We start from the raw sequence: 24,977 nt of genomic DNA, 5'->3' as shown, positions 1-24,977 counted from the left end.
ATGACAGGAGGATATCCTTTGTTCTCCCATGACACAGCAGCGTCTCCCGGCATCAGCACCAGCATCAATAGAGGCAGTGACTGAGTTAACACATTCATCTCCAGTATCTATGATGAAGCTCTAACAGACAGACTCTAGGAAAGAAAAACATATTATCAAAATAAATAGAATCACCTCTTAATGCCATGATGTGTGTTATTTATATAGGGTGTCCCAGAAAAATGTCCCTCCTTCCCTCCCTCCCTGCCTGTTCCCTGCCTCTCTCCCTCCCCCCAACTCACAGTGTCTCAGGGAGCAGGGAGGGTGGGAGGCAAGGACATTTTTCTGAGACACCCTATATTGTAAAAGGTCTCTCTACTGTACCCTAAACTAGGGTAATAATGACTAAGTTGTTTGAAATATTAGATGTTTGTTTCAACTTCCTATTTTCCTACAACAGAGGTGACGTGTGATGTAGATAGCAGGTGGGGAAGGTGCAGTCAGCTGTGCGGTGTTGTGGGTTTTGAGTCACCATCTGCCTGTGAGTTAAGAATACACGGGTTCATACAGGAAACTGAGTAAAGTCTTATTACCCACATGAGGTAAACAAAGAAAGAAAGTTGTCCTGCGGTGGCTATTGTTCTACATAATTCTTTACAGCGATACTGTACCTTCAACTGAGAACCCGGTGTTAAGTACAGTACCGCAATGTTGCCTTTGTACACAAGGAGTCTTTAGTGTTATCGCCCACACAGTCGTACATAAACACATTAACATTACAACAGAAACCAATTGAAGATTAGCTTAATTCACTACCCTAGGGAGTTAGGTTAGGTTAGGTTAGGTTAGGTTAGGTTAATCTTAAGGTTTATTAATCTAATGGGGCTAATATTCGGTGTGATCTCCTTAAGGAATTAATGTATGTAAATATACGGTGTTATACTGTACGTTTCAAATTGATAATAAATTGGCTAGATTTTTAATGATTTTTATTATTATAGGTTAATATCGCCTCATTCTTATTACTATATATTCGTATTAAATTTTGTTTCTTTATAACTTTTTTCCATACAATCAACTTAATAATCTTGAGATATGGTAAATGAACCTGCAACACGGTATATCGATTAACATTCATATATACCTGAGATTATTGCTTCTTAAAGTAAATATTCACTTTCTCAATATATTTTTTTTTTCGTGAAGTGAAGATTTGGTTCTTTACTGAGAATGTGAAAAAAATAACGACATTTATTACGACTCATAAATAATTTTGGCCTTGAAATTTTGTCTTTAATTTTACTTGGACATTGCCGTTATGATGTTATTTCTACGCCTCAACAACTAAAGACTTTAAGTACGTAAAAACAATAAAATATGAGAAATTAGTCCTTGTATTATCGGTTTCTACATTATAGTACAATATTTAAAAACATGTTTATAATGAAAATAATAAAGTTATTATCATGTTAAGTTAATATTTACCCAATGAAGAAATATAACTACACCATTTGGAAAATTTACCTGGGAATTAGACTCAAAATATCCTCGTATGGAAAAAAATACAGGAGTTCTAATGAAGTCAAGTCTAGGGAAAAAAGACAAATAAAACGTTAATATTTACCTTATGTTCTGTATAACATCTGAAAGCACTTACCATGTGATATAACATGACAGTAAATTTGATAAAAACTAAGTAAGGCATTGCGACATAAGCCTTTGTAAACGACTATATCAAGGAAACGTTATATTAACCGCCAAAAATTACTAAATTAACCATAAAAAAATTGCGTTATAAAAAAATATCTCTCATTAAATTTTACTTACGGTTTATTCGACAACAGTAGCGAACTAAAACAATAAAGTTGATCACTGACAGTAAGAGAACATAATCTACAAGATGGCGACAGGATAATGTGACTCCTCATTAACCCATACACTGCGGTGAGGTGACGGAGGATGGTGACTCTCAGGAAGGTATGGGGTATATATTTAAACGCCACTGCCAGACGCACGATGAAGTAGGAAAACAACCATTAGCAATAAACGTTTGCATAATTTAAAAACACAATGTTATTTTTTTTTCCTTTTCCTCATTATTTCAATTTTACTTTCGGTGAGATTGTCAACTTTCTCCTGTTGTTTCTGTCAGTGTGATATTTTCATGATTTACACTCACCATGGTACCATACACTGACAAAGTGAAGGAAATGAAAACTCATGCATCATCTACACACGCACACAGACATACACACACCCACACACACACACACACACACACACACACAATCCTTAAATCAGCTACGACGTATTGCAATCACCCCAAAACCCAGCCTAATCTGTGAAAGTTTTGTGTTCGACTGGGCTTATGCTGATATTGCAGGAGTAGTAGACCCTCAGCAATTTGGCAATATGAAAACTTCCTCCACCAATCACTGTCTTGTCAGCTTTCTCGATTACATATACCGCCATCTCGAGAAACGAAAAACGTCTGTAGCTGTCACCTTCATTGATTTCACTAAAGCATTTGACCTAGTCGACCATAATTTAATCATCAACAAAGCTATTGACCTAGGGCTTCGGAGAAGTCTTATACCATGGCTTACAGACTTCCTCAATGACCGACGCCAAGCGTTACGCTTCCGAGGGGCTGTCTCCACCTTTCAGTCACTCACCTATGGCGTCCCCCAAGGCACCAAGATGGGACCACTCTGCTTCCTTATGCTTATCAATGATGCCCTAAGAGAAACCCCTGCTCGCTGGAAATATGTCGACGACTCCACCATTGGGATCAGCGTCAACAATTCTGCTCCCGACTATACCGCCCTTCAGGATTTATTGAAGTCTCCAAAACTGGGCCACCAACAACCACGTCACCATCAACCATACCAAGACCATGGTTATGCACATCAACCTCTCCTCCGACATTGTCCCACCCCCTTCCATTACTTTAGGTCCGAACACACTCCAGGTTGTAGATTCCACGAAGCTCCTCGGCGTCACCATAGACAACAAACTAAATTGGAAACCACACGTCAGTGAAGTTGTCAAATCCTCCAATTTCCGTCTCCACCTCCTCCGCCGACTCAAGTCCCTCGGAGTTCCTGCACCCAAGCTCCTCAGTGTTTACTCAACATTCATACTTCCCAAGCTCACCTATGCCTCCCCTACCTGGTCTTCCTCCCTAAATGCCACACAACGTAAACACCTAGAAAAAATGCAAAAGAGGGCCTGCAAGATTATTCTCTCCCCTTCCTACTCCACATATCAAGAAGCGCTCAACACACTGACCCTTTCGACTCTCACTGACCATCACCACGACCTCATCTGCAAATTTGGTAAGCAGCTTCTGCACCATCCTCGACACCGGCTCCTACTACCACCTGAGATCCCAAGCCCGAGAATTGCTGTTCGACACCACAACCGCATCCAGCCCATACGTGCACGAACTGATCTCTATAAGAACAGCCCAGTCCCAACCATTGTAAAAATTATCAATAACTTGTAATAAACCAGTGTATTCACTCCCAGTAAATACTACTTCTTGCACTGTCACTATGTTGAAATGCCCTGTAGTTTGAGCTTTTCTCCAACTAGTTATTATATATCTTATTTGTATCACTTATGTTATTAGTATATTATTTGTAAATCGAAACCCATTCCCCAATTATGTAACTGTATATTTTCAGCCTTCTGGTTGCCAAGCTTTCAATAAACCGTTAATTATTATTATTATTATTATTATTATTATTATTATTATTATTATTATTATTATTATTATTATTATTATTATTATTATTATTATTATTATTATTATTATTATTTATATAGTTTGATGGTGCAGGTCATCTTATATACAGTGTAATTCATTTCTCAACTGTGTTCGGCCTCTTTTTTATAATACTTCTGTGTAAGTTATGGACAGTAACTTTCTTGAGTTGAGACCATAAACTTTCTCGAGTCTTGGGCTTCAATTATTTGAGACTTGAACGTAAGATGTTTTCTATGATACTTTTAACTGGTTTATATTTTCTATACTATGGCACAAAAGTAGAAGGGAAATATAATTATGAGCTATAGTTGGATAAAACACTTCAACACAATTAATTAAGTGATGTTGAACGCTGTGTGGAGAATCCTTGAATCTTATTTTTCCCTCAATTTTACTGTACTGACCTAGAAGACTAACCTTGCTATTCTTTGGAAGACCTTCGTTGTTGAAGCCCAGTTATAACTTAACAACAGCAACAACCTGCAACTGAGCCACTCTTTATCTTGACGCACATCTTAAGTTTTAGTTCGTGTTATATATCCAATGATGAATATTTTTGGCAAAGAAGTTGATGTTATTTGTCAAAGTAGTTGTAAAATATCTAATCCTTCTTTAATATCGGTCTGACTTATTGAAATCACAGCTTTGGTGATTGCGTATACGTCAAAATATATGTTAAAGAGAAAGTAAACTATATTTGTGTGATTTACTCTGATGATGGTTCATCATTAAGTTTCTCCTGTTTTTTCTATTTAGAGAAATTAAGATTATGAAATATTGGAAATTATTCTTTAGATATTTTTTTCTGATTAGTGAAGAATTTCTAAAAAAAATCAAATAAAGAGAACTTCATCTTTTTATCAGGTTTATTTCCTGAGCTTTCACGTAAATAGGAAATAAATGGAATCTTGTCTTTGTTAGATGACTGGACTAGGGAATAAATATGTTTTATTTGTTCCATAAGTGAAATTTATTTGCACATTTCCAACGTAAAGTTTTAGTATATATATATATATATATATATATATATATATATATATATATATATATATATATATATATATATATATATATATATATATATATATAAGACGTTTACTTAATGTCTTTTATCATTGCAGCAATTATTATTACTGTACCAATTTGTTGAAAATATTCTGCCATTCTTTTTAGAGAGAGCCGGGTTACTTATTTTTCAGACTTACTTTGTTGTCATTTTGAAGCTTTCTAAAATTCTCAGAGACACGTATCATTCGCAGGATGTGACGAAGGTTGGTATGAAGATTCAAAGCAATCAGTTCTGCTACCTTCAGTTCCCCCTCTCCTGAAGAGACTAGTGACTCAGGGCGAGGTATTTTATCTTTCCTGCTAGTCGAAAATAAGCTAATAATAGTCAACAATGATGTGTGTGTGTGTGTGTGTGTGTGTGTGTGTGTGTGTGTAAGTGAATATCATTAGTATTTATCTCACCAATATAATATAAACTAAGGTAACCTAAGTCATCTAACTGTATAGTTTTACGCTACGACTAACCACCGTGCGGCAGAATACGTTATATACTACGGGCTACATTGTACACTCTACACTCTCCAAATCACCATTGTACAGTACAGTATACGCCATGTAACTGATCACAGAACATGACCCATAAACAAGCTGCTGTGAATAAGTAAACAAAACAACCTTGGGTGTTCTTGTTGTCGATTATATGTTAGGAAATTATTGGGAGAAAATTCACAGCATTGTAAGAGCTAACTCCTCGCGGCAGGTTTTTCCGAGTGTCAAGCAAGCTGCCAGATGCGGTACGATACGTTTAACAAAGACGTTCAAGGTGAACTTCTTTACATTAAGTATTGTGTGTGTGTGTGTGTGTGTATGTGTGTGTGTGTTATATTTTTTGAAGTCAGGTTTCTTTACAAGTCATCCGATACTCAATGTTTCTAGTACACCTAACATACACCTAACCTAACCTAGCCTAACCTAACCTAACCTAACCTAACATACACCTAATTTTTCCTCTGAACTGACTCTAGTTAGTGAATGTGATGGAAAATAAATGTTTGATTGTGGAATTGTTTTTCCTTCACCAAAAATAAATAAAATATAAGTGTTTTATCTGCATAATGTAAACCTTATCTTTAAATACAAAGTTAAATGGTATTTTACGAATTTATTTATGCAAATTGTTCACTAAATATTCAAAATATTATTAAAAGATGACATACACAGCGAGGAAATCCAGAGTCGATATAATGAAATGGAGTTTATTCCTAAGTTTCACCTAACTTGAAGAACATATACTGTGGTGGGCTGTATGAGGGACGTGGTGGGCTGTATGAGGGACGTGGTGGGCTGTATGAGGGTCTTGGTGGGCTGTATGAGGGACGTGGTGGGCTGTATGAGGGTCTTGGTGGGCTGTATGAGGGACGTGGTGGGCTGTATGAGGGTCGTGGTGTACCAGAATTCTCAAGATTTCCATACGATATAATTAATAAACCTTATACAACACAACCTTTAGCCTCAGTTCCAGCATCTACCATAACAAATGTCGGAATTCTACTAAAGATTTGATTATAATTGAATACGATTTCCTAGCATCTAGTAACAGAAGGGAACATGAACTGGTGAGGCTTACTTGTGAAACTTGGCTAGACAACTCCGGGTCAATGGCACTTGAACTCAATGAGGACACATAACCACAAGTTGGCAGGAACTGTAAATACTTGTTGCCGAATTTTTCTGGCTCTATCTAAGTCACTTTTGCCTCTAAGTCCTTATTATTTTACTATGTTTTGTTTTTTCTGGTGATTATTTAATAAACATCTACAATATTTTGCTGCAAATTTTATCTACAATCGTTTTAAACTTTCTTCAAGCATAAAAATACCCTGAAATATCATACCGTACAAGATAGTTCAAACAGAGAGATGTTAGTAGTCTTTCTTCACGTCACTGATTAATTACCACTAAACAAAAAATTAATATTGAACCATAAACTCAAAATAGTTTCCAGTTGTTATTAGTATTCCCCCAATAGGTTTGAAGTGAGCATACACCTGGCAGCGGAGTGGACAAGAAAGCGGAAGAAAGCTGGCCTTACCTGGGCTACCCCAGTGTCGTGCCAGCCTTGATACAGCGCAAAACCGTCAACGCCAAGGGTAGGTCTAATTGATAATAAGATCTCATAGTAAATAATGTTCTTTCTTTATTTATGGGCAAGGGATACTCTGAGAACATAAGTATCAACTCAAGGATATTTTGATAAGGTTATACTTGTCAGTAAGTTTGAGAGTAATTTAAATAACATGAAGCTTGAGATGTGCTTACTGTACCATTATCAAGCTTGAGATGTGCTTACTGTTTGAGATGGGCTTACTGTAACATTATCAAGCTTAAGATGTGCTTACTGTATCATTACGAAGCTGGAGATGTGCTTATTGTAACATTATCAAGATTGAGATGAGCTTACTGTAACAATATCAAGCTTGAGATGTGCTTATTCTACCATTATCAAGCTTGAGATGTGCTTACTCTACCATTATCAAGCTTGAGATGTGCTTACTCTACCATTATTATGTCCATATTACTGCGTGAAGTGTTTTATATTATGTGTTCGTTTGTAAAATTCCAGAATCTGTGTTCTCCATAATCAACAAGACGCTAGTAGAGATGTACTTGCGACGTCATTGTGCGCCTCTGTTGCTGTGGCTAGTGGTGACGGCCGGTGCTCCCTCAACGACTTCTCTTCACAGTTTTGTCCCCGAGACGCTGTCCTACACACCCACCCACATAACGACGACGAGAACGATGACGATGGCGCCACTCATAACAACAACACAGAGAATTACTGTTCCAAGTGACACCTCCTTGGATGTTGTACCTGTGATAATCTACACGGAAGACGACACTAAGACTACAGTGAACGAGCCCGACAATTGTTGCCTTCAGTGTTCAACGAAATTTTTTATTACCGTAGCATCTACTACTACTACTACTACTGTCACTGTTTATAGTCTCATTACTACTTCTCCTGTACCTTCTTTACGTGGTACTGCTTCTAGTCCTACTCCCACTGTACAGCCTAAACCCGAGTTTATTGATGCTCCATGTTTATGTGACCAATGTTCTGCAGTTGCACAGCGTAGCCCTTGTGTGTGTGTCAAGAGATATGGCTGTGGAATCGAGCCTGTAAAATAATATATCACACGGATTATGATGGTTAGTGTAGAGAAAACCCGCCCCTATGTTAGCGGATGTCAGACAAATCAATTTCTTAAGGTGATTAGCAGAATGGATGTTTTTTTTTTGTCTGCTAAAAAGTATTGCACACGTGTTTGGCCAAATGTGAGATGACTATTTACAAAGTTGATTTACACGTTCTATAAAATGGTGGTCTTAAAAAAAAAATGTGATACCAATTATGTTTAATTTGTGTTCTTATTTTATATCACTGTTATGTAGACATTAGTTGAATTATTACTTCCATTAATAAATAAATGTTACAAGTGATATATTCACATACTGTGTTAATTTATTTCCATGACTCTCTACAGAATAAATTTACCGTACAAAATATTATACAAATATTCCAAATTTATATATATATAAAGATCACTGGTGGTGTTGTGATGGTTTTCTGTTGGTGGACTACGGCGGTAGTGATTGGCCATCTCAACCCAGACCTGCTACCAGAGCTGCCATTTCTATCAGGGTTTTGGTTGTTGTATAAAGTACGTGTATTTAATGTTTAAAGTAAGAATAATATGGTAATATTCTGGTGCATTTTGATAATTGTATATTTCGCTTAATTGTTATGTAATGTACCTAATTAACAATATTAATCAATACTTAATAATATAAATGTTATTAAATTTCTCAGTTTACTAAATAATCTTCTTAACCGTTTCACAACTTAAATTTGTCGTCACGATAATTGATTCGTGTGTGGGTGCTCCATACTTGTTGCATCCACGTATTTCAACCCTAGATTATTCACTCCTTATTGTAACTTGTCAACTTTGCCTTTCCTCATTGTTGTGGGTAGCAAGGAGGGAAATCACATAATCAATATCAATTGAATGTTGCAATGGGGGGCTGGGCTTGTACCGTCAACTATAAAAAATCCCGGCTGTAGGTGTGGTGTCGATATTAATATCTATGTTAAGAAGTTAAAATAGGTTCACTCCAGTTGCCGTCACCTCTTAACTTCAGAATTATAGTCTTATAGGAAGAACAAAAACGGAATTGGATATATAATTCATGTATATCCAATTTCATATTATCTCGTGCGTCTGGCAGCGGATGGGAGCTACACAGTGACTGTAAGTGGGTAAACATCCGCACCTTTTAATTCTTGACAGGCCAGGACGTGTAGCACGTTGCCTTTAGATCTTATTCTTTGTTGTGACTCCACCAGGTAGGGGTGTGTGCGTGTGTGTGTGTAATGATAATAATTATCGGTTTATTGAAAGAGCTTGGCAGCCACAAGGCTGAAAATATACAGTTACATAATTGGGGAATGGGTTTCGATTTACAAATAACATAAGTGATACAAATAAGATATATAATAACTAGATGGGGAAAAGCTCAAACTACAGGTGTGTGTGTGTGTGTGAGAAATGCATTCCAAATTATTTGGACATAATTACATATCTAAATATTTTCATCATCCTCTAGTATTCCCATAATCGTGATCGTATTGTTCCATCCACAACAGAGACAGTAAAGGTGAACATGGTGAGTCAGCTTTTGTCTCTACTGGTGGTGGTGGTGACGACCGCTGGCGCCTACCCAGAAACAACTTCCTCCTACCAAGACAATCTTCCACCTGCTCCACTGTGGACATCTGCCGTGACCACAAAGGTGAAACAAACATTCCTCACAACAGTAACACAAACAGTAACTGTAGGGTGTGACGCCTTACCCAATAAAAACGTCTTAAGAACACTCATGAAACTCAAGAAAGAGATGCTCCCTACTAGTTGCACCTGCGACGGTTCTACCAGAGTACCTGAGTTGTCACCTTCCCATGTCACCTCTGAGTTGGCCCAAGAGAGACTCAAGAGAGACATTTCGAACCAAGTATTCCAGAAGGTAGTTACGTTAAATAATGGCAGAAGTTACTTGAAGAGGTGCTCGTTTCAGGAAGTTACTCACGGGGCCACGTCACTTAATGGAGTCTTTGAATCCACCTGTACAGTAACCTCGACTGTGATAAGCGTGACAACAGTGTATCAAACGATTGCTGCTACTGTCATTCACGCGCCCTGTTCCTGCGGCTTGTGCTCCTACCTGATAAAAGAAGATCCATGTGAGTGTGTTGGAGTGGCTGGCTGCGGCATCATACCTGTATAGAGAGGATCAGTAATGCAGTAAGGCGCCTGACCCTCATACTAACACAATACGTCAGAGAATTCATTGATACATTAGATTTTATGGATTAAAAGGAATATGAAATAATCAATATATATTTATAACGAAAACTACACAACTACACACCGCGTTCATGCACCTGTATACGAAGTCGACCATTCACTTGATCACAATATATCCTTAAATGTCTAGATGTTGTATTTATCTCTCCATATAAGACTAATAAATAATCTGTAAAGTGATCTACAAGGGCACACTACACAGACAATATACACGGTTCAACTGATATAGAGTTCCTGCGGTTGTAATTCAGAAGAAGGGAATATTCCATAACATTATCATGTGGTCTGGATAATCTGACCTATTGATTCATTACTGTATTAATCTTGTAATGTGTTTCATGCTTATTAGTTTCCATTAAGGTTGATTAAGATGATAGATAATTATAAGAACAGTTGCACCACAGTTTAGGAATAGTTGTATTACTGATCCTTGATATTTAATGCAATAAAACTTATAATAACAAGAACCCTTTTCTGAATCACCCTGTATACCTGTTTTTACCTGGGGATAATGTGAAAATCAGGTAGTGAAGGTCGACAGGTAACAGAGACGCATCACCTGGTTTGGATGATGTTTTTAGTGTTTGAGTTTACCTGATGACGATGAGGTGATTTTTACCTGTCTTTGTGTTATGTGTTTTATTAAGTTTCACACACTAAGCTATTACATGTTTAATTTAAAGCTTGTTATGTGGTACACTAAGCTGTGACTTGTTTAATTCAAAGCTTATAAGGTGATACACTAAACTGTTACGTGTTTAATTTAAAGCTTGTAAGGTAATACACTAAGCCGTTACGTATTTCGTTTAAAGCTTGTAAGGTGATACACTAAGCTGCTACATGACTTATTGCGGTTTCTCAGATGACATAGAAAACTTATTTTTTTTGTTTCAAGCTTGATGGTGGTAAGCTAAGCTGTTACGTATTTTGTTAAAGCTTCTCAGGTGATACACTAAGCTATTACGTGTTTTATTAAAGGTGAGGTTAGGTCAGGTCAGGTCAGGGTCCCATTATACCTAAAGGTGAGTGATTCTGTGAGGACTATTGTTATGGTGGTTAGGAAGGCGAGGCCCTTAATCCCTTTCTCCACGGCCCTATCTTGTAACTATTGTATGTTTGTGTATGTGTGTGTGTGTGTGTGTATGTGTGTGTGTATGTGTGTGTGTGCGTGTGAAAGAAAAAATCAATGAAAGAAATGAGAAACAGGCAGCTAGAGGAATGAGAGAATTTAACTGACGGATATAATATATACTGAGCGATAGTCAGACGTACGTAGAAAGTCAAAGAAGACAAACTAACAGAATAAGATACTACAGGAAAACGAGACAGACTTAGAGAGACAAAAAAAGTAAGTGTTTGAGGAGGAGTAAAAGAGCAATTTGGTAACTCTGCTGTAACTTGGCGCGATACCAATTAATATTCCAAAGACGTAGGACACAAACAAGTTTTCCTTCGGTCTGTCAAGGTTGAATTTACGGGTGAGTATCTATGCCGTATGTACCTGGAAGTGAGGGGTAGGGAGAGAGAGAATGGATAGAGTGATCGCCTCCTACCCTTTGGGATATTTGTGCCCACTCAGTATACGCCCAGTCCACCCAACTGTGTATGGGTGCCTAACTGTACACTTTTTCGGCAATAACTTCAGTTGATCTTTAAGACATCTACTACTAAGGCTGCAAAGAGAGAGTTGGAGAGACATAACAGCACCTCCAAGCTTGGTGTGTCTAACAGCTTCTAGAGGTCATCCTCAGTGACACTTGAAGAAAAATATCTTCTCTTAGTCTTTATTGTATATATACCTTGCCTGTTGTTCACATCCCTGTCAAGGACACGTACATCTCTCAGGTTATCTATTTGTTTTTGTTTTTGCAGATTGGTGTACAAAGTTTGCATACAATCTTGACAGTGAGTCTCCCCAAAAAACTATTCAATATTAGTAAGACTTGTGATAGGGGAAACAGTCTTATTCAGAGTATGATTCTGAAATATCATAACCTCAGTATCCGGGATGAAACAAGTTTTTTGTCTTGCCTGATAACTTCCCAGACGTACTGCAAGTTGGCGAAGGGGTCAGTAAAGGTCAGGGGCAGAGAGAGAGAGAGAGAGAGAGAGAGAGAGAGAGAGAGAGAGAGAGAGAGCGCGAGATGAGGAGAAAAACGTCCAAACAGAGGGAAGTAAGAAAGGAACAGTAGACAGGCAGATTAATAGACATAGAGGAAAAGAGAAAACTTACGTGTGTGTGTGTGTGTGTGTGTGTGTGTGTGTGTGTGTTTTATGTATATGTTCTTAAATACGGACCGCAAAGAGACAATTTCTTCCCTAAGACGACCAAGAAAACGGGCCCACAGAGAGACACATTATGCTCAAGTCTAATTATACAACGTAATACAAAGATATACTTTATTATTATATGTAAAATACTAACAAATTTTATTCAGTTATATTGAAATCATCCTAGTATGTACACAGCTTTTATTATTGTCAATTTTAGTAGGAGTATACATAAACTGTACCAAATAATACAGGAAATTTGTTGGGATATTATACAATGGAATACATCAAACTTCATAAGGACGAGATGAGAAAGAACTTGGTCATTATGAAACAAATAGCGAAGATCTTAGTTCATTTTATGTGGGAAGAGGGCAGTATGTCATGACGTCAGAAGTTAGGATAGGGAAGTTGTCTAATATATCCAAATTAGTTGAGATAGAATAAGAGAAGTTGTCCTCGTAATATATTATATGAATAATAATTTAGATAATTCATATAACATGAAAATTTTAAAGAGATTAATTAGAGAAATAGGTGTTAGTGACGTCATGATTTACCCAAGCCAAGCCAAGTTTTCGTGTTACAGTAATATTTGGATTTACTTTTAATTTGAGTATCAGTGAACCACAACTGTTAGGAGCCAATATGAAAGATATTAAATATTTAATGTTTTATATAATAGTAACAGATTCTATTGAAACACAACTCTTAACATTGTTCTTGTAGCTCTGTCATAACATATACATTAATCAACTGAATCAAACTAAGAACACACACACACACACACATATAGTATATATATATATATATATATATATATATATATATATATATATATATATATATATATATATATATATATATATATATATATATATATATATATATATATATATACACAATTAGGTAGTACATCATAATCTTAATATAAATTCTTGTTACAAGTTCTTTACTGTACAGTCCGGCTCACTACTGCACTCAGTCCTCCTTGTCTTCAGGTAAGCAGAGGAACAACTTTTGGCAGATGATGGTCATTTGGTCTGGAAGTTGATGACATAACTCAAATTAGTTACTGTATATTAGAGTACATTCATTTCCACTAAATCAGGTATATATTGTAGAGTATATGCTGATAACCACATTGGAAAGAAACACGAAGTACACTAGCGTTTTCGTGTAATGTCATTTATGTCTACCCGCCTTAGGCGCATTTCATTATGAAGTAATATCCTAAATTAATGTGTTAATAATAATGTAATATTCTTCAACAAACGTCACCTCGGGGACAACAGGAGAAGAAACTCTACGCATGGCCTCTACCCTACCTCAGGTGTCTCACTGCACTCACGTTTTCCTTCACTCTGGTGTGGGAGACAAATCTGCGAGAGTCGTCATCCTTAATTCGCGATTGTGTCTTTTGCGTGAACGTGATGGGAAGGGGAGAGAGAGAGAGGAGGGAAGGGAGGGGGGGGGTGAGTACTTTACAGTTACTAACAACGGTGTAATAAAACTACTGGTGACGAAACGTTGAAAGCAAATTCACACTAACCCAAACTTGCGGAGAACCAGCGGGCGATGTCCTGGCGGTATATAGTGAGGTAGTAGACAGGGAGACCCGTGATGATCACGGTGATGCCTCCCACCACCTCCAGGGGCGTCATTATGATGGGGATCAACAAAAGGAAGAGCTGCGTCAGGGAGAAGAGAATAGGCAACACCAGCCACACCTGAGAGAGGAGGAAGCAGTGAAAGAACACCTGTAAGGTTATTAGAGAGAATTACTTTTACTTACATCCAAAAGAGAAATTAAATAGAGCGTCTCTTTAAGAAAAATGAAGAGCAGCTTTTCCATGAACAATAAAGAACGTCTGTGAAGTAAAGAGTAGAACAATCAACGCCAGACATCACCTGGGCTACACCTGCTGAAGGGCGTAAACAAGAGGAAATAACTGGATCACTTGCAAGATTAGCCACCCTAGCTTAATTAACCTGATAATTAAACACCCTAGCGATAATCTAATCTAACCTAATCTAAGTAAACTAACCTAGCATAACCTAACCAACTTAAGTATTGTTAGGATGTTAATAACCTGTATATCGGTGGAAATAAGCTAGAATGCCTTATCTTCAGGTGGTCAAAATATTTATAGCAGATAACAAGAGAATGGTGATCTCGCAGGTAAACATGAGTTAAAATCATTAAGAAATCCATCTTACAAAATGTAGCATCTACCATTGTAATTTCTATAAGCTTTTTGGCTATCTTTAAACAGAATTATGTACAGGCTCTCTGACTTAACTGAGATACGTTTTTCGCACGTGAGGGATATCGTCTTTTTCTCTTCTCAAGTGTGGTTTTATATCAGCCAATGAGCGCCTCTTAACCACTCTCAAATATTTCTAAAATATTTCATTATTTCAACTAATATATGTAATAGGTATAGTTTCTTGCCGATAAAAAATAAATGTGTTATGGCTAAAAATGTTAACAAAGACCTATACTACATATAAATTACCTATGAACTGCCTATAGTCCCTATGTCAAATAAGCTCCACTTTAAAATAGTCTCCATCTATATCAACCAAACCTAGTTATTACGAACGAAACCTCAATAAGGATCCAAATACATTAGAACATGGGGCCATTAAGACTAAGGTCCATCTAACGGTTCAATCACCTGGTTTGCTTACCTTAAAGGGTCGGTTCCAGCTGGGGTATTTATATCTGAACCAAAACAGGGCACAGATACAGGAGAACTGCATGGCGGTGGCGCTGAAGGCGGTGTAATTGATGAGGGAGGATATGTCAGGCACCACCAGCATCATCACTATCGTTACCCCCTGAAGTGCATGAAGCAAGAAGTAAAAAAGTAGTAAACACTAGAGGAGAATGATCGAGGGCGAGTTGCGAAGAAGAAGAAGAAAAAATATAACCAATAATAACGACATTAGTGATAATATTGAAAACCATAATTCTATTTATCTATCTATCTATTTACCATCCATCCATCCATTTATCTATCTACCTATCTATCTATCTATCTGTCTATGTATCTTTATATCTATCTATATATCTATCTAAGCAGGTGGAGGAACTGACATTAAGTATAGCTGCAGGTACTGGGGTGTAATTCTTGGCACTGACGAGGGTAAGTGCTTGGGGGAACTGGCCTCTCCTGGCACCCACGAAGATGAGACGGGTCTGGGTGAAGACTGAGGCGTGAGTACTGCCGAAGGTGGAGCACATGACAAACACGGGCATCGTCCACGCTAGCATCCCTAACATCCGAGAGGCGAACGTCTGCAAGGGAGGAAAAAAATGGACGTGTTACTGTCAGAAAATAATGTGTCCAGTGTAAACAAACTGCATGGTAAAAAAAAAAAAAATAATCGAAAAAATGTAAACATCAATAGAAGAATACAGACACTATTGAGAGTAAACAAACATTATGAAGAGTAAACAGATACAGTCAAAGATAAACAAACATAGTACAGACACTGCCAAGAGTACACAAGAACTTAAACAGGTACTGAAAGAAGTATACAAAAACGGTGTAAAAAGTTAGGAGAAATACAACAGACAGCAGCCAGACCTAGACACCCACCATGGCCACGGCGTTTGACGAGAGCATCTCCGTCGGTGTGAGGACGGCGAAGTAGGCGACGTTGGTGAGGACATAGATGATAGTGATGAGTGTCGTTGAGATGATGATAGAGAGAGGCAAGTTCCTGAAACATGGTATAACAAACACATCTATAACACTCAGGTCATCGATTATAACAAATTCAGAAGTTCAGTCTGTCTCTACGTAACCTACACAAGATATAAACAGGAACAAATACTACTCAGGTACAATTAAGAGTTACAGGGAAGGTACAGGTACAACTACAAGTAAAAGGAAATTTTCAAGAAGTTGGCTGTATACAAACACACATTACGCAGGACCAAGGTGGGGGGCCTGGGGTAGGGTCCTTCTTACCTGTTCGGGTTTTTAAGTTCTTCAGTGACAACATTCAGATAGTCCCTGGAAAAAGAGATGTTTTAATGTATTGATGTAACTCAGAATTAGATTAGATTAGATAACAACAGTATATATATCAAGAGAGATTCTGTAAATGGTCTCATATTAGTAAAGAACAAACGTATTTTTTATTCGCGACAGCAGTCAGAATATTTCAAAATCATCAAATTGAAATGGTGATGCTGATAATTATTGTGGGAAATTAGTAATTATATGATTATATTAATGACAATATTGTTGATGATACAAGTAAAACTTATGCTACTACTCCTATTACCTATAATAATAATGATCATATCATAAAGAAAGAGTTCATCGTAATTATTATAACACCACAGCCTACAAATAACCTCGATAAAGTGGACTTGTAGGAAGGTTTACACCCAGAGATAATAAAGTTGTATTTAACATTGCCTCTTGACCATCACTTTTATATTACAACATATAATTATGTGTCCGTAATTTGTGTATTGTATGTGCTCAACTCTCGAGATGTGTTAACTTGACTATAAAAGTTAGTGAGGTTAGGAATTATCTGTCGAGGAGTAAAAGTTTCAGTAGCTTCTGAGTTCTGAGACGTCCCCCTAAACTATATAGCTTCTTCATTTTCACACACAGACAGATCAGTTCCCACACCTACCAGCCAGTGTAGGAGAAGAGACTCTGGTAAAAGGCAGTGGCGATTGCTGCCACTTCCCAGGTGGTGCCAGCCATTGGATTACGGTAGTTCTCGAGGTGTCCGGTGCCAAGGTGGTAGCCGCCTGCACAGATGATGACACATAGGGCCATAACCTTGGTCAGTGTGAAAACATTCTGCAACTTCGTCACCCAGCGGACGTTCACGCAGTTCAACCACGTCAGGAAGACTTGGGGAAGATAGGGACGTAGTTGTGGTAGAGTTTGGATTTTTAGTTTAGAGTTTCATGTTTATATAAATACACTGTTATAGATTTGTTTCTCCCCACATAATAATTCATGCTGTTATATATTATAGGAGGATTCAGTTACACCACCGCCTTATACCCGCGGAGGAAAAACAATGAAAAAATTATCGTAGTGTACCTTTGTTTACCATTAGTCTGAGGTTCATGAAGACACAATACTGTACAGTAGAGCCAAGTGTTAGATGGACCTGGTGAGATTTAATGAGGAACGATGTTGTGTCTGTAATCCTCGATATAACTCAAGTTTTAAATGACGATCAAGACACTCAAGTCTGTCTTTGATAAATGAAAGTGTTCACATTTAGTTTCGAATATCGTAAAAAAAAAATTGGTCTCAGAATTGATAATATTAAAGACAGCCAACTCGACATTAACAACTGACTCGATTACATGAATGAGATAGATAGAGAGAGGGATAGAGAGAGAGAGAGAGAGAGAGAGATCCGGGAACACACTTATCAAGGCAGCTGCTATGAGCCTGGCTGGTATGGTAGGTACAGTCTCACAGTCCGACAACCACAGCTGGAGGAAGTAGTTGGCGAAGGTGATGGCGATGACAGCAGTCCCGGCCGAGTTCCTGGTGAGTATAGTGACCCACATGTAGAGGAAGGCGAAGACGGGTCCAAAGGCTCGGTGTAGGTAGCTGTACATCCCGCCGCTCTCCGGGATCATCGTGCCTGAGGAGGACAGTATAGAGTTAGTCACTGGGGGAGTTTTATCCTAAGTGACGCTAGAAGGACCTCGTAGGTTTACACATAATAATTTCGTTCATACTGACCCAGTTCGGTGAAACAGAGAGCCCCCACCATGGAGAGGAGCCCACAAGCGACCCACACCGCCAGGGACATGCCCACGCTGCCGCTGTACAGTAACACGCCCTTGGGGGAGACGAAGATCCCAGAGCCCACGACAATGCCAACGATGACCGCAACACCCTCCAGCAGACCCAACTCCTTCTTCAATCTCACCGACGACGAGTCCGTGGCATCGTCCTTTTCCTCTTTGTTAGGTTCCAGGTTGTTCATTAGTCTGTCAGAGTCTTCTCTGGCCTCAGTATCGACATTCGTATGAAGGTTCACCGGTGACATCTTATCCTCTGCACTGTCGTGAGGTTCGTCTGTGTTGACCACATCGTAGGTGTCTGTCTTCGTCATGGTCATGATCTGTAAAGTATAAACTCGTTTCAGTCATAGTTGGACTATTAACTAATCCCTGAAAAGAATGGGTTAAAACAATTATGCTACGTTTGTGTATATTGATATCCGTATAATCTCTGCTATTTCACACACTAGATTTTACTAAATAAACCGAGAGGATTATAATTATTATTTTTTTTTTACGGGGAATAACCCACCCGGGCACAGGTAATCGACCCACAACGGGGCCCAGGGGGCGAAAAAAATAAGAGTAAAAATAAATTAAAAATAGAAAAGAAAAAGATTATATTAATCTACAAGAAGATTCCGGAAAACCATCTTTTTGAAGTGAGACACAGTGTATGAGCATGGAAACACTAAATACTGTGTTTTATTACTATTGAATTTAACCCAGTTTCTACCTCCCCATAAGGAGATGCTGCACAGATCCGCATTGGTAGATATATTGATATCAGCTCTGGAAAAAAGATCTAGTTTGCGAATTAGGGGGAAGGGGAAAATGTGAAGAAGAGTGAAGACTAGAATCATCAGCGTAAAAATGGATAGAATTAGTCGTAGTGTGAATTAAATCATTGATAAAAAGAAGGAAGAGAATAGGTGAAAGAACAGAACCCTGTGGGACACCACTATTGGTAGAGAAAGAGTTAGGGTCCTTGTATAGAACTTCACCCGAACAGAGGGGGAGACTGTTTGCAGCTGACTCACGCGAGACTGTTCCGCCAATCACCGTGAGTCTTACTGTCACACGAATATGTCCCACCAATCAGCGTTGCTCTCAGTGTCACGCGATACTCCTGCGCATACTCCGAGTTTTGAATTTTACTCTTTTTTTTTTTTTTACGGGAATTAGCCCACCCGGGCACAGGTCACACGACCCACAACGGAGCCTGGGGGGCTAGTTTTCTGGTCGAAAAATGGCTTCTCTGTGCGCAGGTTTTCTTTCTCGTCTTGGCAAATCGTTCTGCGTGTATTTGAAAACGAAGCCGCTGCCATTGACATTTTTATAAGGCTCACGGTATTCTGCCAACCTCTGTGAAGTGCCTTAGGCGTTCATACGGAAAATATAGAACGATTGTGAAAGGATATCAAGAGTTGGGTGTTTCGTACCGAATACAAAGATCATAAGTCTATACTCCACCACTTCCTCCTACAAGTAGCATCACTGTATCCTTCAACATCTGTTAATTAAAGTAAGTTTTTTGCACACCGGCGGTTAGAGGTTAGCTCAGGTCCTTCTGGTTTCTCTGGTTAGGAAGTTTCGTTAGGTTTGGTTTCGTCAGTATTTTGCATGCTTTTACCCCACAATTTCCCTCTACTTCAAACTCCTGTCCACTTTGTGAGACCAATACAGTTGGAAATTCGGGAGAGGGGGGGCGGGTCAAAACGGCTCATTTGCAACGGAAACGAAGATCAGATTCGCTTGGAACAACACAAAATACACTAGAAATTTCACATTTCTAGTAATTTCCTTGGTCGACAAAGTCCGAATCTTTACCAACAGTAGTGTTTTGTAATTTGTTGATGAATTCTTTTGACTTCAAATTTCCTGGATATCTTTAGCAATGGAGGAAATTTTAACGATAGTTGGTTAAGTTGATTGGCGAGTGTAAGCATGGGTCGGTGCTGGGAGTGAATCATTTAAATCATAACATAGGACGCTGTTTTCATTCGCATCACGGCTCTCATGCAAAAACTCCCAGACATATGAGTAAAACGCACAAAAGAATTACATAATCACGAGGAAACTAACTACGTGGAAACTGAAAACATGAATATCGTTTCTTTAATAAGGGTTTCTACTTTCGGTTTCTATATAGTTTTTAATTTGTTTTGTTAAGAAACTTTCAATACCTTTCCTGTGTACAGAATCACATATGTTTAAGTCTGTGGGGATAATTATTCAAATATTTGTAATAATTGTTTAAGATTACTATTATGTACGTATCTCTTCTGACTGTCTGTAACTTTTGAAAACTCTTTAGCATCTATTACGAAGGAGATACAAAGAGAGAAATACTTGGAATAAGATAACTTAATTAAGAAGAAGAGGATAACGAGGGAAATCTTAAAATAGGCCTATGACAAAATCTCTGGATGTAAAAGGTCGGTATGACTCAAAGGGCATTTTAAGAATTTGTGATTTCTTTTATTTACGCGTCTTGTGATCTTTTGTGTTAATGGAACGATGGTGACTAGAAATTATGTAACTTGTGTGAGTAAATGGCGTATACTTTGTTCAGACAGTTGATGGTGAACTGGCCTTAGTTTGTCATGGTTGCTGATGTAGGGTCAGCTTCTCCCTGTCTCAGTCTAACCGCTTTTCTCTCTTTCATTCATTTTCTATCTCCCTCTTTTTTTATCTCTCTCTCTTTCTTTATCTCTCTCTCTTTCTCCTCCCTTGTTTATTCTTTGTGTCTGATTTGTCTCTCTTTTCCCCTCTGTCTTTCTTTTATTCCTTTACTTACATCCCGAAAGAAATCTCTTTTTAATAATAATAATAATAATAATAATAATAATAATAATAATAATAATGATAATAATAATAATAATAATAATAATGATAATAATAATAATAATGATACTAATTAATCCAACAATGGAAGGCTTATCACGAAAGAAGAGACAGAACTTCACACTGTACAAAAAGTTTACATAACAAGGAGTTAGCAGGAGGTGGAGGAGGAGGTGGACTAGACAACACACCCTCACAAACAAACACCTGACACCAGCCACCACTTGAGGCTGACCACAGCATTCATCAGTACAACACCCAGGTCAAACAAGATTCTTTCAACATTTGTTTTTTTCGGGTATTTCTTTGTTGACTCTACACAGGGTTGGTTTATAGCTGGTGAACGCTGGATATTTAATTAAAGATTTTATCAGAATATCAACTTCCTCAAGAGATTCAGTTTTGCCTCGCGTGGGGGCTAGTTTATTGAGCACCCTCTTTCCTCCGAATCACAATCCACCGGTTATCGAAGTCGTACGGTACAAAGAAAACTATTATCTGTATCAACATTATGTCATTCCCTCCAGACAGCAAAAAAAGATAAAATTATAAAAAAAAATAATATTAAATTTACCACGAAACGTAATCATGACACTTAAGAAATTGTCCTCATTAAAGCTTTTCTCAAAATCATTTGCCTCTCACATTCCCAGACACATTTGCCTCTAACATGCTTTTGTTTTTGGCTGAGATAAATGCATCTGAGTCTTTAGAGAATAAAAGAAGAATTAAGTAAAGAATGGTGTTGAGTGACTTACCACGTGTTAGGAGGAAAGTAGGATCATGTTGACCGACTTCCACATCTCAGCACATACAAGGAACCGGTTCTTAAAGATTCGTTCATTTCTCTTCCCCTTTGTGACTGGGGACTTAAAAGCCTCACACACACTCACACATCTATTTACGGTATCTATTCTAACTCCGGTTCTCAATTACCATCTATCGTGACGTAGGAGTGAAGTTTGTATATACACCACGTATGTAAAACCTAATTCAAAGTGGACTGTCTACCGAACGAAGCTATGAGCGCTGGGAGATGTTGATTCTGCGGGGTAAATAGTGCGTTGCAGTTCTTATCTGTCCACTCAGACTTACTTGATGAAACAAGCGTTCAAAGGTCAGGAGTGGTAGAAGAATACTTTGTTTTGTTTTGCAAGCATGAGAGAGAGATGAAAAGAGTATGAATGGGAAAGAAGTAATTTGAGGGGATGGGTATGGCACAAGGAGGAGAGAGAGAGAGAGAAAGAGAGAGCGATAAGTAGATACACTGGGAGATGAAAACGAAATAAAATAAGTCAAGAATATACGTTCCATACTTCATGTAGCTGATCAATGGTATAATTTAGAAGTAAACCAAAAAATACAATACGCAAAGGCTAAACGAAAAACACACACACACACACACACACACACACACACACACACACACACACACACACACACATACACACACACACACACATCATTATACCTCTAAATAGCAAAACAATACAACATTGTCAATCACTATGTCAATATTTATGTCTTTTCTTTACATATGGTAAACATCCTTAATGTTACATAGAAAAATAAACAATACCCAGAGCACAGAATTAAATAACACTTCTTGCTTAATTTTTATTCATTTATTCTCTTGGAAGAACACAAGTAAACACTAAATTATCCCTTTACAGAATAAAATCCTTTAAATTGTTATTGGTTTATGTTTAAATGGGTTTAAGTATCCAAGTTTCTTGCAGGAAAAGTTAAAATGGCAGTAGTATTAGAAATAATAGTAATAGTAGTTAGAGTAATGACAATAACAGAGGTACTGTAGTAGTAATCGCAGACATAGACTATGAGGCAACAGTCACTGAATGCGGCACGGATTTGCGTATTGTATGGCTATAAGTAATAGTAGTAGTAGTAGTAGTAGTAATAGCATTAGTAGTAGTAGTAGTAGTAGTAATAGTCATATTGACAATAGTAGAAGTAGTCGTAATATCCATATTAGTAGTAGCAGAAGTAGTAGTAATAGCCATATTAGTAGTAGCAGAAGTAGTAGTAATAGTCACTTTAATACCAGTAGCATATCATAAGCTGAGAAAGAGAAAGTTGTCTTACCGCTTACTAGCTGGGGAACTGACTGTACCACCTCCACCACCACACACCAGACACCCGTAACACTACACTGAAGGAATCACGCTCTATGCTCTGAAGGCTCAACCTACTCCCTACCTCCTGCACGTCACTTGCGCCCAACGTCAAGATCGCAGTCACTTTTAACCATTTCTTCTTCAAATACCCAACCTTTATATAAATTTTCACTGATGGTAGGATTTAAGTTTTACCTTCAACTCCAGAGCTACATTTGAGAAAGCTAGTGTAGTGGTTTATAGAAAATAGGATTGAATGATGAATGTGGTAGTCGGCAACGTAAGGTGGTCAGACTGGGACAGCTCATATGTTTAGGAGGCAAGTGCTATGTGTTTTAGTTTCAAGATGATTATTTGTACCTGTTTATAAGGTATAAGGTATCCCTTGTTGTGTTTGTATTAATAAACTCAATATTTAGTTCGTGTATATAATTATCAAAAACGGTTTTAGATGTGATGAACCTGTGAAAATGTTATTGTAATGCTTTCAACGTTTATAATTATCATTTTTTTTCCATTTATCGTTTATGGTTTTCGTCTAAAGATTTTATTATCCAAATTTGATACAAGATGAATGTTGCGTAATGACTTTGTGGAAAATGAGTGTGTGTGTTTGTGTATGTTTGTGTGTGTGTGCCATTATTAGTATCTGTTTCAGTGTAATCCTTTATGTGCTTTGTATATGTGTTTCTGGTATGTATTTGTGTGTGTGTGTGTATGTGTGTGTGTGTGTGTGTATTCAAGCATCTCTGTATATCAGTAAACCTGTGTCGGGAGGATTAAGTAAGTGTGAGGATGAAACCATTGCTCAAGGGTTCAAGTTCCTCAGCTGTACAAACTTACTAATTTAACATTTAAGGCTGACGAAATAATAATACGAATTATCTCTCTCTCCCTGGTACATTTTTTTTTCATCTGGGCAACCAAGACACGAAAGCCTTGTGTGAAGTCTTGTGAAGTCTTACGTTACTAGAAAACTGCATTGCATCATCTTTTACCCTTATTATTATTATTATTAGTAGTAGTAGTAGTAGTAATAATAATAATAATAATAATAATAATAATAATAATAATAATAATAATAATAATAATAATAATAATAATAATAAAAAAAAAAAAAAAATAATAATAATAATAATAATAATAATAATAATAATAATAGTAGTAGTAGTAGTAGTAAAATGGTGGCTAAGGTGTGGCTAATGGGGGAGGCCACGTTAAAAAAGTAGTAGCAACACGGACACTGACCATTCCTTGCAACTAATACCATTGAGTCGGGAGTTAGAGTGTAATTCTAGTAGGACTGGGTTGGAGACGATGTTTTGTCTATTGGCAGTGAGATTAGGGATCAGCAGTCTGGAGAGTGTTTTGCTTCCCTGTTTCTTTGTCTGTCTCTCTATCTTTTTATCGGCTTCTCTCTTCCTCTATGTCTGTCTCTCTTTTGCTATCTATTTCCCTTTATTTCTGTGTTATCTCTCTCTTTATTTATATTTTTTCTACTTCCACCTCTGTCTCTCTCTTTCGCTATCTCTCACTTATTCTCTTTCTATCTCTTTATGTTTTTCATTGTCTCTCTCTCTCTTTCTCTAATCTCTCGTTTTATCTATCTTCTCTTCTTTCTCTATATCTTTCACTAACGAGCCTTTTCTGGAGTCTTATCTTTATCGGCCTGTGGGGTATGAAATTGTTTGGTTCACACTCAGGATGGGTTGGAGAAAGGAAACTCACAATGTGCTCTCTATATACAT

The 24,977-nt window shown here is 37.6% G+C and overlaps 1 protein-coding gene and 1 long non-coding RNA gene across 2 annotated transcripts; one reads left to right on the top strand and one right to left on the bottom strand.

The window, feature by feature from the left end:
- The first annotated feature begins 6,801 nt into the window (after nucleotides 1–6,801).
- On the top strand, nucleotides 6,802–10,652 carry LOC121867564. The gene is made up of 3 exons (XR_006089183.1): nucleotides 6,802–6,909; nucleotides 7,383–9,167; nucleotides 9,468–10,652. It is a non-coding gene; the product is annotated as an uncharacterized LOC121867564 (long non-coding RNA).
- Nucleotides 10,653–12,571: 1,919 nt separating this feature from the next.
- Nucleotides 12,572–23,336, bottom strand: LOC121867563 (Y+L amino acid transporter 2-like). The gene is made up of 10 exons (XM_042367565.1): nucleotides 23,198–23,336; nucleotides 18,204–18,588; nucleotides 17,881–18,102; nucleotides 17,122–17,347; nucleotides 16,440–16,484; nucleotides 16,065–16,188; nucleotides 15,560–15,760; nucleotides 15,151–15,300; nucleotides 14,009–14,186; nucleotides 12,572–13,499 (listed from the first exon to the last, which is right to left on the bottom strand). The coding sequence occupies exons 2-10, from the start codon at nucleotides 18,583–18,585 to the stop codon at nucleotides 13,438–13,440; spliced, it is 1,590 nt and encodes a 529-aa protein (XP_042223499.1). The 5' UTR covers nucleotides 18,586–18,588; nucleotides 23,198–23,336; the 3' UTR covers nucleotides 12,572–13,437.
- Between the last annotated feature and the right edge of the window lie 1,641 nt (nucleotides 23,337–24,977).

Source organism: Homarus americanus, unplaced genomic scaffold (assembly GCF_018991925.1).
Source record: "Homarus americanus isolate GMGI-L3 unplaced genomic scaffold, GMGI_Hamer_2.0 scaffold2106, whole genome shotgun sequence".
Lineage (NCBI taxonomy): Eukaryota > Metazoa > Arthropoda > Malacostraca > Decapoda > Nephropidae > Homarus > Homarus americanus.
The sequence above is the reverse complement of the archived record's forward strand: the minus strand, read 5'-3'. Positions and strand labels throughout refer to the sequence as shown.